We start from the raw sequence: 16,363 nt of genomic DNA, 5'->3' as shown, positions 1-16,363 counted from the left end.
ATTAGCCGTTGTATAAGAAGCTTAAAAATTATCCAAATAAAACAGGTTATCAGTGATCAAAGGGTAATAAGTGAACTAATAATTGAATAATAAATGAAAGAATAAATGAGAATTAAGGAGAAATTCTAACAAATTATGTTAATTCAAAGAGAAACAAGTATCAAATGATGTCATACTCAGAAACACGGAAACAATGAAAAGTGACTTGTGTAGTTTAACAAATACAACAAATGCTTCAGGTCCTGACTTGTGATTTCACCCCATAAAAAAATGAAGGTGCAAATAGGCACTGCATTGCATGACCAGATCTACATTAACAGGTAACCAAAATGAATACATATATGAATATTAGTGCTAGGAAACAATACTTGGCTTTAAATTTTAGAGGTGAAAGTAGCTGCGAATGATAAGCGTACTTGCTGGAGTTCACAAAAATTAATGGAAAATGTATCCTAATTATGAGGGAAGAGGGGGCTGTTGGCAGCGGTGGGACGGGATGAGCCCTGATGGTGGTGGCTACTCACCTGGCATCTGGTAAGAGTAGGGTGTTTGGCCTGGCTGTGGGGTGGAAAACCCTGGGCTGTAACTGAGGCACCCGCTCTGCAGCGGTGATTGGGTCTGCGAGAGCCCACTTTCCGTCTTGATGCCTGGCAACATTACACCCAAATCTGTATAAGAAATTAATTTTCAACCGATTCTTTAAAATATTTTCTTACAGTTGGAAAAACAAAAAAGAAAGCAAAAACCGGTCATATCGGCATTGCTCTAACTTCTACGTAAGGTGAAGTAATAAGAGGTCAAATACCGTAAGTGGGTAAGCTGTACGGCTGTCCTGTCTGTGAGTAGGCTGTATAGACCGCTGGTTGCTGCATTCCTGAATACTGGGTTTGTCCGGCATAGGCAGACATTGTTTGAGCTGCTGGTGTAGAAAGAATGTGTGGATAGGGCCTAAATATCAGGAAAAATAGCATTACTGTGGCAACAAATACTTTGTATGTTGATTCAAGCAATAAAGTAAAGAAAAAGGTTTAAAGATGTCCAAAGGCAGTTCATTATTCTGCCAACTGTTCCTCTTCTGGGATTTATTCCATCCCCCACTGAAATAAGCTGAAAACCACTCCGGCTCACATTCCCCAAGGCACGGTGAATATTTTGTGCTGTCCCATCACTACAATGTAATTCTCAAGCTACTGTGTCCAGCTGTAGGTGGACTGTGCCACCGCCATACGGCTTTATCTGGATTTGATCCCTTTGAGCCAAGATCAGCCTGCTTAAATCAGAAAAGCTTTTGTAATCCAGTGGAGGGAAACTTGGACTAGAAGAATAAAGGAAATACAGAGGTGAACGTTAAAGCTACTACATTATGTCCTCTGTGCATGGTTCTGCTTCAACAGACATCTAGCCTCTGGCTTCAGCGGGAGATGGATTGTGCCCGTTGAGAGCAGCATGAAAAATATTGACAGCAATACTTTGGTAACCAGATGGGCTTTAAATGTTTGGAAAATATGGGCTAGGGAAATAGAATGGAAATAAAAATGGTCTTTTATTTATGAATACAGGGGTTTTATAGAGAGATTGAATAAAATCAAGTTTAAAAATTTTGCCCTCCAGAGTTGCAAAAACATACAGAGAAACATTTGTCTTGGATTGTTTTGTAAGTCAAATAAGACTTTATGGACCAAGAGTTGAATAAACACACTCTGCAGAATTACACTAACTGAAACCTGGCCATTAAAAGCCATGACTAAATTTCAGCTTCTAATTTTTTTTATTTTTTCTTTCTAATTAGTTCAGTACAGTTGGCAGCCGTTACTATCAGAAAAGGATTACTCATTAATTTAGATGCCAATAAATTGTAACAGCAGATTAAAAATTCTATTAAACCTTGTAATGTATTTGGCCAAAACTATCTGATACAGTTTGCCAAAACCTGTTTTAAGTGGAATGAGGGCTGCTCTTATTTCAGGCACCTACTTTCTCTATCAATAAATTTTGGCTATCATGATATGAATGCAAATTTGTTACAGAAACTTGAAAAAGTCTAATCAGCTACAGGATCAACGTTTTCTCTGTATCAAAGTCACACAGGTAGTTGCATCAAATACATGGAAACAAATAGATGGCATATTGGAATCAAGCACCCTCGTGCACAACACTGATTGTAGCACAAGCAAACTAATATCCTGCCAACTGCAGCAGTTTCATATAATATCTTCAGTGCTTCTTCCTAAAGTTTCCACTCCTGGATTCATGTGATTGCCCAAGAGTCTGTTTTCCTCCAAACAAATGTGAAAGAAATTTTCTCTTCCTAAGAACACCCACTGGCTTAAAAATAAATAATAAAAAAAAAGAGATTAAAAGCTAATCCAATTTATTTAATTTTTAAATCTTATGATATTAGAGAAGGAGGAGGAAAGGGTGGTTCACAACTATGGAATGTTTGGAAGCGTTTGGCAATGCTGGTGCTGGGAGGGTCTGTGAAAGTGTTACCCCTCAGTATGCATCTTGCACATGCAATTGTGATTTCTAAAAACAAACTGCTTTCTTCAAAATATGTCTGTATGCATTGCCACCACTGTTAAGATGCTAATGTCTGAGAATGTGATAGTCCATTTTTTTCCTTCCGTTGTGTGCAGATATTCAAGGGTATTTCTTGTGCAGCAATACTGCACAGAGCAGGATCTTACTCCGCAGCCACATGAGGAAAAAAAAGTTGGAGAGAGCACTATAATGGAGTCAGTACTGAGGTTTAAGTATTTTCCTTTCTCTCTGTTTCTTCTGCTGATGAACCCTTGCTCGCAACAAACCACAGAACTGCCTACAGCCAAGGTCAATTCCCTATAAAAGACTAGAAGAGAGGCAGACACTAACTTGGAGGGATATATTTGCGGAGAGTACTGGTGCGCTGATCTTGGGCTGTAGCCACTACTTGTTATTACTGCAAAACAGAAAACAAGAGTACAGCAGTTAGAATTATCATGAGACTAATACAGCCAAACAGTCTGAATACTAATGAAACAACATTAGCCAAGAAGCTTATTGAAACAGACAGCTTTTCTGTAAAGTAGCTGTCACCTCAACTGCAACATCTTCATACAAAAATCAAGATCTCCCAAACAATTCACCAGTGTACAGAACTCTTTCAGTTGGTGTGGGGGTGTCATGCTTTTTCAGCTTGACTAATATGTTTGTGAGTATGTTGCAGAGGTACAAATTTCATACATTATCTGTGATCCACACACCATAGATTATTCAAATTTGCAAGTTTTATTAAAATTGGTAGTTAAAAAGAATCTTATGATTTAATGTATGGTATAAACATGGGATTGCAATAACATGCAAATACTTTTAAAGTATCATATTAACAAGTTTCATTTTAATACTGGGTAGGAAAAATAGGTTTTACATGGGTGTGGTTAATTTTAGCAGCTTAGGTGATGGAAGATACCAGATTGACTACTAGACAACAAATACCATTCCTTATCAACAGGCCAATTAGAACATTGCCACTAACAACAATAGTTTTATTTCCAAAGTAAGCATAAACAGTCCTGTCCAGTAGCCATCAAAATTGTGTATGTCTGTACTATTCACAGCTGCATTGTTCCAAGCAAGCTGACAGAACAATAGTCATATCCCATTAACATTTCATTCAGAAGCGGTGCTCACATTGGATTAATTCCAAGTGTTTGGCAGTTTCTCTTTTCCTTCAGCCATCTGTCTTGACTAAGACAGATGTATTCCAAATATATGTACTCTAAAGTGTTGAACCAATCCCTTCAGAGCAAATCCATACTGGGCAAACATACAGAGTGTCTTTATTAGGCCATCTGCTGTTCATTCACTTTTCAAAAGATTAAAGTAGTACACAACGAAGCTCTGGAATGTCTTTAGTCTAATCAATCATAGTTGTACTTCAAAGTGTACCCTCTTCCTGAGTTGTTCGTAATGGTAGGAGAAATGAACTTTCAGAATTATATAAGTGACAAATAGGTTTAGGTTCCTAACTATTTTATGAAACATGATATATTTCTACAACCAGGCCTAATTAATGTCTTTGAGATCTATTGCTTTGAACATATGCAGAACTTCATATTTTTAAAGCTAGTTTAAACACATTTAGAACATGTAAGACTTAAAAGGAAAATACAGTAGAAGAAAAACAATTAGCTGCTTTTTTAAATGTGCAGTTGAGTATGGCCTGAAAATAAAGAAGAACTGGATAATAATTTTTGGAACATGTGCCACCAGATTTCATAAAAGAGTTGCTGACTGAAAAGATATCAAGGCTTTGTTTGTGATGGAAATCTGCTGAGTTTGATTTTCTATGGATATTCTTTTGTTGTTGTTGTTGAGAACGCTTTTCCGTGGCTTAAGCTCAACCCACAGAGTGATCCACTAGGTGTGCGTACAGCTATTCCCAGAGTTAGATGAACCTATAGCTGTATATATCAACATAATCAGTCCATAGAACTCTACAGGATGCTCTCAGTTGCTTAAGGCTTGAAGAGTAATTAGTGTTCCCTGTTGTACCCCTATGACCTTTCTAAAGACAAGCAATAGCTAACAGAGTGACCTTGGTGATTCTCAGGGCAAGGAACTTTTGTGATCCATTATCAGCTTATTGGATCTTTTTTGCCTGTACTGCTCCACTTTTTATCTGACTATTTGCTGGATGACAGCTGACTTGATTAATCAGTTTGGTTAGAGCACATTTACCATTCCACCACACCTGATGTAAACTACAAAAAATGAACGACTGTTCATTTGAATCGCTTGAGCTATCAAAACTTAATGCTTTTCAGCAAAAACTGTCCTGCCTGCTTTTTTATTCTTTCTCCATATACCTTATTTCATAAATTCAGACAAGAAAATAAAATACCTTTTTTTTTTTTCCCCTGACGATACTACCGGTTGTAGGGAAGACAGAAAAAAAGAGGCAAGTGGCCCCAAAGTAAATTGTGCACCTTTCAAACTAAAAAGCCTGTTCCTTTCGCTCTTTCTCTGACAGCTCGTCCCATTGATTTGCGCACTACATTTTAGACTGTGAGATGTTTGAGAAGCACAGGGTATAAGACCTACCATAAGAGAACATTATGACTGAGTAGACCCTGTGGACTACGCCTGTATCTCATAGATCAGATTGGTAATTCTAAGGGTTATCAAACTTAAAAAACTTTCACTGCTGGATAGCCTCCTAACCCTGCTTCTGAGGACTGTCAGCAATGGAGCCAGGTTGTTACAGTTGTTCTAACTGTGTCACTTTATATAGTTATTTATATGAATGGGGTTAAACACAGTTTTATGTTGCTTATATTAAAAATCAAAACTGTTCCTTCTCTGAAAAAAACAAATATTTCTAAGACTTCACTACTTGAATTTACCAGAGGACTGCTCTTAAGGGCAGGTATAAGAGCCTCGATTTCTCAAGTCTTACTATGGCGCTGAGGGGGTATTCCAGTCCCCACTAACGCTGACTCACAGAGGCGACAAGAATCTGACAGCCAGCTCTTACCAGTTACCCTATCAGCTCAACTGGCCAAGGTGGCCAGAGAATTTAAATGACCATAAACTGTCCTGAGAGCACATGTTGGGTTCATTATATTAACACAGGCTGGAATTTTGTGTTTCTTCATTACACATCTGGAAAATTCTGCGCAAAGAGTTTAGGTTAAAAGGATCTAATTTAAATAACAAATCACAATGTCTACACACAAGGGGACCAAATGTAGGTTATACAGCAGTGGTGTTTCCTAACTTCGCGTTTATAGCCTTCAGAAATTGTTTCCTGTATCATTTTTGTGTGTAACAAATACTAAGTAAAAAGGATGATGAGAACTTCAAATGTCTCTCTCTCCGCCCCATTAAAATGATAAACAGTTCTCAAATTAATCCGGCATTGTAAGCAATATAAACACAAGAATGCATGCGCTCACAGTACGGCAGTTGCAGCAAATTCAGAGAGAATGAAAATACTCAAGGCTGTTCTGCAGCTCTCCACATCCCCTGAACACCCACCCCAATGGGGGTCTGCCGTGGGACCACAAAGCTTCAAATCGAGTATAGCGATATTAATTACCAACTGCCATTCTTAGAAGAAGAAGGAGGAGGAAGAGTGGTGCGCAACATGACTCGACACCTGTAAAACCCTTGCTAAGAGGCACAGTTTCTCCCAGGGGCAGCTCTGCAGGATGGAGGAACCCGAGTCCTGCGCGTGAGCTGCAACACGGGAGCTGCAGCCCTGAGCAGGAGCTTGCCCAATGGCCCGGGCAAGGCCACTGTGGCAACTGTCCCTCTAAATTCAAGACATCTATGTGCTTTATTTTTCAACTTTTCAGTCAAAGATTGGGGTTCATCACAGTTCCCTGTGAATGGTAGTCTGTCTCTCCTTTCCTACACCTCACACAGTCTGTCTGACCATCGCTTTCTGTGTTACCGCTGGTCATTAGGGACAGAGCTGGCTACCTTACATGCTACTGGGCTTGTTCAGCCTTCTGTTCAGCTCCAGGACATGTCATGGGTTTTGATTGCCCTTGAAGCATGGAAATAGATTTTAATGGGCAGAATATTTGAAGGAGAGGATTTCTGTATGAAAGACTCTCAAATGGGTCTCAGCAACAGGAGTTCTCTTTTCACCCATGTCCCATTTCATAAAATATTTAATAACATACCTAAATCCTTCCCCACTCAACCAAGGATGCTTGTGCCCTTCTGACCTATGCTTGTGTAAGACAGAGTAGGTGATACCTTGCTAGCGGCCTATATGTCTAAGCATCCTCAAGAAATGAGCTCACAGGTGCTCTGAAAGCTGCAAGAAAGTACGAGCATTATCACCTTGTCACAGCTGGGAATAACACATGCATGTAACTGATTATTAGGAAACAAACAAACTGTTCAGTGTTGGGCTTTGTTATGCATTATTTTCAGTTGCAGCTGGTTTGTCTGAAATGACATCTTTCTACTGGTCAGTATTTATTGTCTTTGGCAACCCACTAAACTTCCTAAATAACCAGTTAGGTTAAAAAGTCAGAGAAATACTTTTTTGGGGTGAGTTTTTATTGTGCTTTAGCACTTCTTCAACAAAACTGAGCCAACCAAATTGTCCAATTTGAAAGTACCAGTAAAAGGCAAATGTGAAAGTAATGGATTTACTCTTTATGAAAGGCTCAGTGTGTTATCAAGGCAGCTCTGCGTCTCGCCCTGATGATGAAGAGTGCACGTCACCCAGACAGGCAGACTATTGATTTCCCACTGTGAACGACCACTCTCATTTAATACTTGAGTTTGTGGCCTAAACTGAGAATTTGGTTCATATTTCTTTTGAGTTTGCAGGTGGCTAACAGACAAAAATTATTGCGTAAGGCTCAAATTCCTGCCTTTTTTTGGAGACACCATTGTTTCCAAATCTCCCAAGTGTAGAGATCGCAACACTTCTTTTGAAGTCAGTGGTAGTTAACGGCTGAGTGGCACCTGGGGAAATCAAGCTGTTACTTAGCGATCTAATCCTGAACTGGAGGCTGCAATTTTTGGCACCCCTTCATGAAAATGTTGCCTTAGCCATCTTTTATACATGGAATCCAACACAGATATCCTACATACATGGCAGAACCTGATAAAATTTCACCAACAATGACAAAATCATATATATGGTTGGCCATTTTATAATCTGTAATCATTACAAATATAATTTTTGGACAGAGCAACAACAGAGTGAAAAAGAAAAGCTAATCTTTAGTCAAGGCTATTTATTTTTTTATGGAACTTGTTAGACTTTAAGTTGATGGAGTTCCTTTCAGTATAATCATAATGAGGACAATGTTTTCATTTTTTTCTAATTAGAAATGGTATATGCTTGCTTTACATCTCACAAAAGACCTTTTCTTCAGGCACTAAATTTGTTACAAATACTTTTCTGAATAACCAACTTTGGAGTATATCTGCATTTACTGATGCCTAAAAAACAATTCCAGAAACATAAACTCAAATTGTAAAATATTTTCATTACACTGATACATTGTGTTTTCCAGAATATTTTAAATAGGGCTTAACTATCTAAGCCTACCAAAACAAAAGCTGTATCAATATGGAGTGGCAATTCTTGGTTTCAGTGACACTTCAGTCAGGACATCACTGAACTGGTATATTCAGATGCAAAATTTATTCTTCCACCTCTCCTTGTTAATATTATTATTAGCAGGACTCATCTTAATGATTAGAAGCCAGATTATCTATACTTTTCCACAGTTCATCACCTTTTAATAATTTACAGTAATCTAATTCAAAATTGCTGTTTGTCTGAATTTTTTAAGAAGAAGTAACTGAAACTTATGATTATTTAAAGTAAAATATGGACTTTTCATGGAAAGAAAGTATTTTATGGCAATCTGGTCACTGTTTAAACTAACACACTGCTCATAGGAATAAAAAGATTAGCACTGAAATATCACCCTTAAGATTTTAAATTTTACAAATCAGAATGGCTGTTACATCCAGCCACAAAAAATACAATCCATTTTTTCTTCCTAATGTCGTACAAGACTAATGCAGAGAAAAATCTACAGTACAATAATAACATTATCACTATAAGACGTTTGCATACACTGACCATCTTCGACATCATTAAAGCTTCTTTAAGATCATGGCTCATGAAAATTGTAGATTTTAAATTACAAAAATGAAAAAGCTATCATTATGGTTATTATTATTTGGTATTAAAATGTTACTTTATTGTAGTCTTTTAAAGATTGCGTCCATGCAGCGAACGGTTCATTAGTGAAGGTTATTAACTTCTATATTAATGTGCATCTAACAATACGTGATCTTATTATGGCTTTACCTGACCCAGTAAAAGTGTCAAGCGATCCATCTCCAGTTGTTGTTGTTGTTTCACTGCTGTTCATGGGTTCTGTTTTGACTGCAAGAAGAGACACTACATAGAAGAATAAGTAGACATGAGATTTTACTTCTAAATTTATACTGGAGTCTTCATGCCAGTCTCACTAGCGGTAGTCCAGCTAGAACAAGCATGCGATGCAACAGCTTCTACCTTTGCTCTATCACCGTGTTGAGACAATACACACTTGCTCCATCTGCAATCACCATGCATCTACAGAGCTTTTTATCTGTGCATTCGTCTATCTATTGGTTTTAGCAACTGCAATATCTTCTGGGGAGATTTCAACCTAAATCTAATTGATTCTAACAACTCCCTAAGAGTAGCAAAGAGGAAGGAAACATTAGCTGTCAAGGGATGTAGCACATAACAAAAATAGTTTTGCCTGACAAGTGGAACAATAATAATAAAATGGTTTCATGCTCATATAGAAGCAAATTACTTTCACAGTGCCAGCATTCTGCCTTTCCCCTTCCCCTTTTATGGAGTCTGGGGGGGGGGGCATTTTGAGCTAGGTCACCAGCAAGCAATTTTCCATAACTGAAGAGAGAAGTTTAAAAGAAAAAAAAAAGCAAAAGAACTAGATTAGCACACAAACGACAGCCAGGACAAGTCAGCTTCTAACTCAGAGGTTACCAAACATTTGGGTCCACTCTGTATTCAAATTGTATCTTATGGATCATCATGCACTCTCACCATCCAAGCTATAACTGAAAGCACCACAGAGGCGGTGTAGATTTTATAGTTTAATGTTACCTGAACAGACCATCTGGCATGGGCTTTTGTAAAGGAGTTTGGGAATCACCCTTCTAATTGGTGTGGTAAGAAACAGTGGTATAGAATACACTGCAGCTTTTATTAGATGTTTGACTGACAAATCATAGAATCATAGAATGGTTTAGGTTGGAAAGGACCTTGAAGATCATCGAGTTCCAACCCTCCTGCCATAGACAGGGACACCTCCCACTAGACCAGGTTGCCCAAGGCCACATCTAGCCTGGCCTTGAACACCTCCAGGGATGGGGCCTCAACAACCTCTCTGGGCAACCTGTTCCAGTGCCTCACCCCCCTCAAAGTGAAAAACTTCTTCCTAATGTTTAATCTAAACCTGCCCTCTTCCAGTTTATAGCCATTCCCCCTCGTCCTGTCACTACATGCCCTAGTAAAAAGTCCTTCCCCAGCTCTCCTGTAGGCCCCCTTTAGGTACTGGAAGGCCGCACTAAGATCTCCCCGGAGCCTTCTCTTCTCCAGGCTAAACAGTCCCAACTCTTTCAGCCACTCCTCATCGGAGAGGTGTTCCAGCCCTTGGATCATCCTTATGGCTCTGATGTGGAATGTGGAACCCATCAACATATTATCACAATTGTTTTGTGGATGTCAGTTAGGGGTGTGTGTGAGCATTCATCACATACATATCAGCAACCACAGGACTGGTCACTGCCCAGTGGGGCAGCAAAGTGGCAATGAGAATCTGCATGGGTCACTACCGTGGTTGTTTGCCAGGTATGGAAATTCCAAGGACACAGTCTGGGATTTGTGGAGAAGCCTTTGCTGTGTCTGTTGGGCTGGCAGAGTCCGGTCCCCCTTCCCCCTCCTCCCCCAGCAGGTCTAACATATGCCAAGCAAAGGCATTTTCTGCCAATTGGTTACCTGATGCCTCAGAGGGACATCAGCTAAGCTGACCAAAGCTCTCGTCTGTCAACATCACTTCATCCACGTTTGACTATACGGGCAATAGTAAGGGGAGAGGAAAACTTTAATGTTCTGATCTGGCAATGCATTTACAAACTATGGTTCAGATTCAATCACCTAACTTATGCATATAAATTAGGTGCATACTAATCTCCCTTTATGTCCAGTTGATAAAGAGAGGTGCTTCCAGAGGGTAAGTCAGTCCAAATACAGCCTGAGCTGCCTTTGAGTTCACCATCCCACTTACAGTCTGTAGATCAAAAGGTGGTGGATGAGTTAAATAAAGGATTTGGTTTTCTCATGGGAAACATCACCTACAGAGCCATACTGCTGTTCCTCCCTGTGTCTGTGAGCACAACGAGGATCTCACCGGGAGCTGCACAGCTATCAGTACAGCCGCCCATGAAGGGCCCTGTGTGATTCACCTCTCCTATGATATCACACCCCATTTCCAGTCACACTGCTTAAGGGATCTTACTTTGGTAAGTCATATGGGATGCTGCAGATGTCTACAATTGCACAAGTGACCTATGCTGAATTCAAAGGGATGCCTGTGAACATTTAAGAAATTGGGATGTGTTTGTCTCTGTGACAGGGAGAGTCACCTGCGGTGTCAGCAGTGCCCCAGTGCTAAGGAAACTAAGCAGCACTTTCTTACACAAGCTAAACAGTTGTATCTTTCCATTTACTGTGTGAGATTAAAAAATATTTGAATGTGTACCTTTTAAATGTAGACTTCACTTCCTTATTGTTTCTCTTTAATAAAACTGCCACACCCATACATTCTCCCTGCAAGCAGCAGGATATTAATTCAATACAAAATCATCAGGGAAGAATTTTAGCCACATTTTTTCTAGCTGTTGTGCACTCTTTGTCATTTTGCAGGCTACTATCCTCTGATTTAAAAAAAAAAAAAAAAGCTGTGACAAGAATTACACAAAATGAACAAAGTCATTCATAAGAGTAATCAACCATTCCTATTTCTCTATTTAGATGAGATGCGATTTTATTTTCATTAAAATATACATCAAGAAAAAGTGTAAGGGTCATTTGTCACAAGACAATTGCCTCCACTGAACCTCAGGCCTCTGTCACGTGGAATATGTATTCTTGCCTGAAGCATGAAAAGTAACTAAATTACTTTGTTTTCTGATTACTACATACAGATATCTGCATGTACTTCATTAGGAGAATGAAAAATCATACTAAGTTGCGAAGATTTGTATTTTCCCCTCTGGAGATCTTTGGTCATAGTTTACTTTATAAGGTACGTGTCTCTTTTCTCTGTAGAGTATGGACATATACCTAGGTGGAAAAACCTACTTTTTAGTACCTTTATTTGTTTCCATTCAAGAAGGTATCCCACCACTGCCCATACCTAGCTACAAACCTATATTTGGTATTGCATTCAGTATGTCCCTAACTGTTTTATTTAACAAAAACTTCAGTAGTGAATTGAAATGTTTACTTCAGAGCCGTGCCTAGTTCTGGTTAATGCCAGCTGCAGTGTACTTCCATCAGCACCAACAGTCACCATCTTTTTCTCTCCCTATCAAGCCGAAAAGGATCTAAACCAAAAGAAACTCCCTCATGTACTTAACTTGAGGAAAAACATCATATTGGCACTGTGTTTTGTTGAAAAATACGTGTAGAAAGTATTTTTATATGTGATTGATTTTAAACAGTTCTACTTTGTTACATTCAGATTTTATCACAGTAAGGAATTCATCAAGGTCTTTCCTCAGTGTAGCTGAGTATTACCTTTCATTCTTTATGTTGCATGTCATTAAGCCAAGAGGGGAAAAAGCACAAAGCTAACTAAAAAAAAAAGAATTCTAACATCAGCTCAAAAACCGAGGAACATTTAAAGCTGAAATAAAAATAAAAGCTGACACCAATTAAAAACACAGAATCATCCTGGTGTTTCCCACATGTGAGATAAAGCATGGTTCTGATACCACCATGGCAACTGCTCTAGACATAATGCAAAGACTAAGAGTTCGAACTAGCATTTTGGATGAATGCTTTAAAGGCTATACATTTAATATTCTATTTTTTAAAGTGTGGATTAGTTTTAATTTTTTGTTTACATATTGAAAGAGTGAAAATAAAATGAAAAACAATCTCAAGCTGGAAATACATTTGAGTGCTGCTAACAGGGAAGACTGTGTGTTAACACAGTAGAGCTACCACGATGGTTAGGGCCTGGGCATATGATGTACAAGGATGGACAGAAGAAGCTGGGTTTGTTCTATCCTAGGAAGAGAAGGCTGAGGGGAGCGCGGATTGCTGCCTGCAGCTATCTAATGGGAAGGTGCAAAGATGATGAAGAACAAAGGCACACTCTTCTCAAAAGGTGCCCTGTGAAACAACACGAGGCAACAGACACAAGCTAGAGCAAGGGAAAAATCCAATTAGATGTAAGAGGGAAATTCTTTGCCGTGAGAGCAGTCAGGCTGTGGGCCAGGTGCCCAGAGAGGCTGTGGCACCTCCACCTTGGAGACATTCAACACTCAACTAGACGCTGCCTTGAGCAACATGATCTAACAGCAAAGTTGGCCCTGCTCTGAGCAGGGGTTGGCACAGCTGACCTCCAGGGATCCCTTCCAAATTTAATTCTATGAACTTAGAATACAGCTCCCAACAGGCAACAGCTTCTACAATGTAAGTTCTTTACCTGATGAAAGGACTTAGCAGACCAACATGACTACTACTCTGCCAATTCCTTTTTTTCCTAAAGAACCTCTCTATGATAAGGACTGAAAATGAACCCAGTGTTTTAGGGGCAAGAGATGCTACTACTGTGCATGAAGCAGGACAAGTAAGTGCAATAGTTATTAGAGCAAACAAGTCTGACTAAAAGCTCACGTGAAACAATAAGCCACACAGCTTGTCATAGGAATGATTTTTCTATTTCTTTTAGCAAGCTTTAAGGGTTTTCCTCAGAATATACTCAACTTGAAGCACAGATCTAAACGTTTTACTGCCTATGGAAAATCAGATTGACAGGACTTTGACATTACATTTCCTCACTGCTGATAATTCGTATTTAAATTATTACCTTCCACATTTATCTGAACATGCTGAAGAGTTAACTGAGGTGATAGACTAAGTTAGTTCAGTCCTTCCTTAACTGATAATTCGTATTTAAATTATTACCTCTATTTAAATTCTTGTAACTCAGCCGGACCATTCACATCAAATCAGTTATTGTAGTGCAAAGCATCTTTTGAGCTTGAGTCTTAGCTTTTTTGGGGGGTTAATTCTCTCTGGATACGTGGTTTACAAATAGCAAGCTAATTCTGAGGGTTTTTTAAAAAGAAAAGTTTTTGAGATCCTCCTAACTTTAGTTCAAACCTGCACAACTTAAGCATCTGTGTAATGGCTTGTAGAGAGTCATGGTGATGCATGTTCACACCTATGATTAGTCCCATAAGTACTGCAAGAGTGTCACATGTATAATTATTATTAATTGTTATAACTCATAAAAATTAATACTACATGACAGGAAACTCATAAATGAAAACAATAGCTTGGAAAATTTGGCCAAATATTCTTAAAGTGGCAAGTTACATGTAGTGGTACTCTAGACATAAGCTTTAATTAATAATGAAAGCAGTAGTAGAAGTAGCAACAATAATGCCAACTTTGATTTGTACTCAGGTAATCATGCAATGTTGTACCTAAAAATAAACGAAAAACAAATGGGCATTAGGTGGAAAATCCATTGGTCTGACTTCCAGCAAAGCTGACTACTGGCAGTTCCCAGCAATGCTGATCACCACAGGGCTCTCCCACTCTCTCAGAGCATGTAGACAGTTCAGCTAATTGTAGGTGGGTTAAATTCTCCTTGCTCATCAAATGACTTTCAAAGTTTGGTATGACAACTATTTATTGCAATTTCCTACCAGTTTGCTGGCTGTAGAAAAGGCCTCTGAGAAGGGGAGGAAAAAAGAAGGGGGGAGGGGGAACCCCATGAAAATGTTCAAACCGCATAACAAAAGAACAGAGCAAACCAAGAAGGGTGTTACACAGCAGTCACGGAGACACACCACCACACACATGCACTGTACCAGGGTCTCTCATACTTGTTGCAGAAGAGGGAGTACTGCAACTCAGCAACCAGTCTGCAGTATTTAACACAGTCATGTTGTCTCCTGAGAACAGGAATAGTACAATGGTTCATTCTCCCAACGTCTGTTCAGTGTATGCGAATAGTGTTCAAGGCAAGTAAGTGTTTTGGCACTTTGAGCCAAGTCTTTTAACTGCATTGTATTGTTTTTATGAGTATCATTTTAACTGGTTTATTTGTGCAAGTATAATATAGACGCATCTAGTTATTAGTGTTCTTTAATAATATGCCTGAAGTTTTCCATTCTCTTTATGCCGGAATAAGGATCCTGTTTTAAAATATAAATAGATTGACGACTCAGACCTTCTCTGCAGAGCTCTGTTACCCTCACAGGCACATACACTTTTCATTGACATTGACAGATTTTTTTAAAAATAGGGATAAGTGAATAAAATGCTTTACACTGTGGCCAGAAAGAACCAAAAAAATTTTCTTGGTGCCAACTGTTAAAATAGACAACAAAGTATAAACTCCAATAAAGAGGGCTGAAACTCTAGCTTGACTTGTATCCATGGTGTCACTCTCATGGACACTAACAGGAACAGGACTCCATCTCAGAATGTGGTACCCTGCCCCCCACTGCTGCAATTCAGCTACGGCAGAACCTATTATCTGAAAGCATTGCAACATCTGTGTTGTAGCTGCATGGTAGTGCTGGCCCTACAGTAAAAGATGCAGCAGTAATAACCAGTAAGTTTTGAGGACAAACTAAAAATCTCTTTACAAAAAGCTTTCATTACCTGCCAAGAAATGGAATTAGCACGTTCATCAGGTAAAAAAATTACCTAAGCGTAATTGTTACGCAATTCTTTTGACAGAGCTTTGAAATTAACTTAAATGGGTGTAGCTCAGGGTACAAGAGTACTCAGCAATGAAGCATGATGAAGAAAATGCAATCTATTTAGAGCTGCCAACAGGTATAACCAAACCTTTAACACTTTGTTCAAATCAACCATTCCAAGATTTTCCTTGTTCCACCTTGGCACAGTTCTGCCTCTTACTTCAGTTGGTGCAAATCAAAGAAGTGCTGTTGGAATCAGTAGGTTTGCACTGGTGTGACTGTCATTTTTTCATAATTCTTGCTGGATTTATAAATGGGTTTATGCTCATCCTTGAGATTAAGTTAAAAAATGCATATAACTAAAAACTAGCCAAAACTTTCTGTGTTCCAGCAGTGTCTTATACTTACCTCCTGTTCCATTTGTTGTAACTGATGTACTACTGAGATTAGGTTTATCCAGTTTGGAACTACCTGGTGCATCACTACTTCCAACAAGATTATGAGGACTTGCTAGATCTTGCATTTCCATAGACCTGTTAAAAAAGATGACAGTATTTAAATGGATTGTGATATGATCTATAACAATCTACTTTTTCTATAACAACGTTTTTTCACACGGAAAGTTTGTAACGCAGCCAGATTAACAGATCAATACAGGTTCCTTCAAGATCTTTGTTTTTTACCAAACTTAGGAAAGCAGCTACTAATTTGATGTGAGCAACAATGCCAGTATTTTTCACTTTTCCTTTAGGTACTATGAAGTAAATGACACAGGCTTAGGAAACTGCTCAAAGAGCCTGTAAAAGATGTTCATGAAGGAGTCAAATACATGGATGGACAGATGGAGGGATAAAGGGATAAATGC

The 16,363-nt window shown here is 38.8% G+C and overlaps 1 protein-coding gene across 4 annotated transcripts in view; it reads right to left on the bottom strand.

The window, feature by feature from the left end:
- Window positions 1-16,027, bottom strand: part of EYA4 (EYA transcriptional coactivator and phosphatase 4) — a 50,249-nt gene extending 34,222 nt beyond the window's left edge. For 2 of the 4 annotated variants that reach the window (XM_009880175.1, XM_009880177.1), the window contains exons 1-6: window positions 15,907-16,027; window positions 8,837-8,914; window positions 2,872-2,938; window positions 1,971-1,973; window positions 806-948; window positions 525-647 (exon numbers count right to left, since the gene is read on the bottom strand). In XM_009880175.1, coding sequence (XP_009878477.1) covers window positions 525-647; window positions 806-948; window positions 1,971-1,973; window positions 2,872-2,938; window positions 8,837-8,914; window positions 15,907-16,027 — 535 coding nt within the window. Of the gene's footprint in view, window positions 1-524; window positions 669-805; window positions 949-1,970; window positions 1,974-2,871; window positions 2,939-8,836; window positions 8,915-15,906 lie in introns of all 4 variants that reach the window. The other 2 variants (XM_009880174.1, XM_009880176.1) reach the window with 2 other exon arrangements.
- Window positions 16,028-16,363: the final 336 nt, after the last annotated feature.

Source organism: Charadrius vociferus, unplaced genomic scaffold, assembly GCF_000708025.1.
Source record: "Charadrius vociferus isolate BGI_N301 unplaced genomic scaffold, ASM70802v2 scaffold82, whole genome shotgun sequence".
Taxonomy (NCBI): Eukaryota; Metazoa; Chordata; class Aves; order Charadriiformes; family Charadriidae; genus Charadrius; species Charadrius vociferus.
This window is presented reverse-complemented; position numbering and strand designations above follow the sequence as displayed.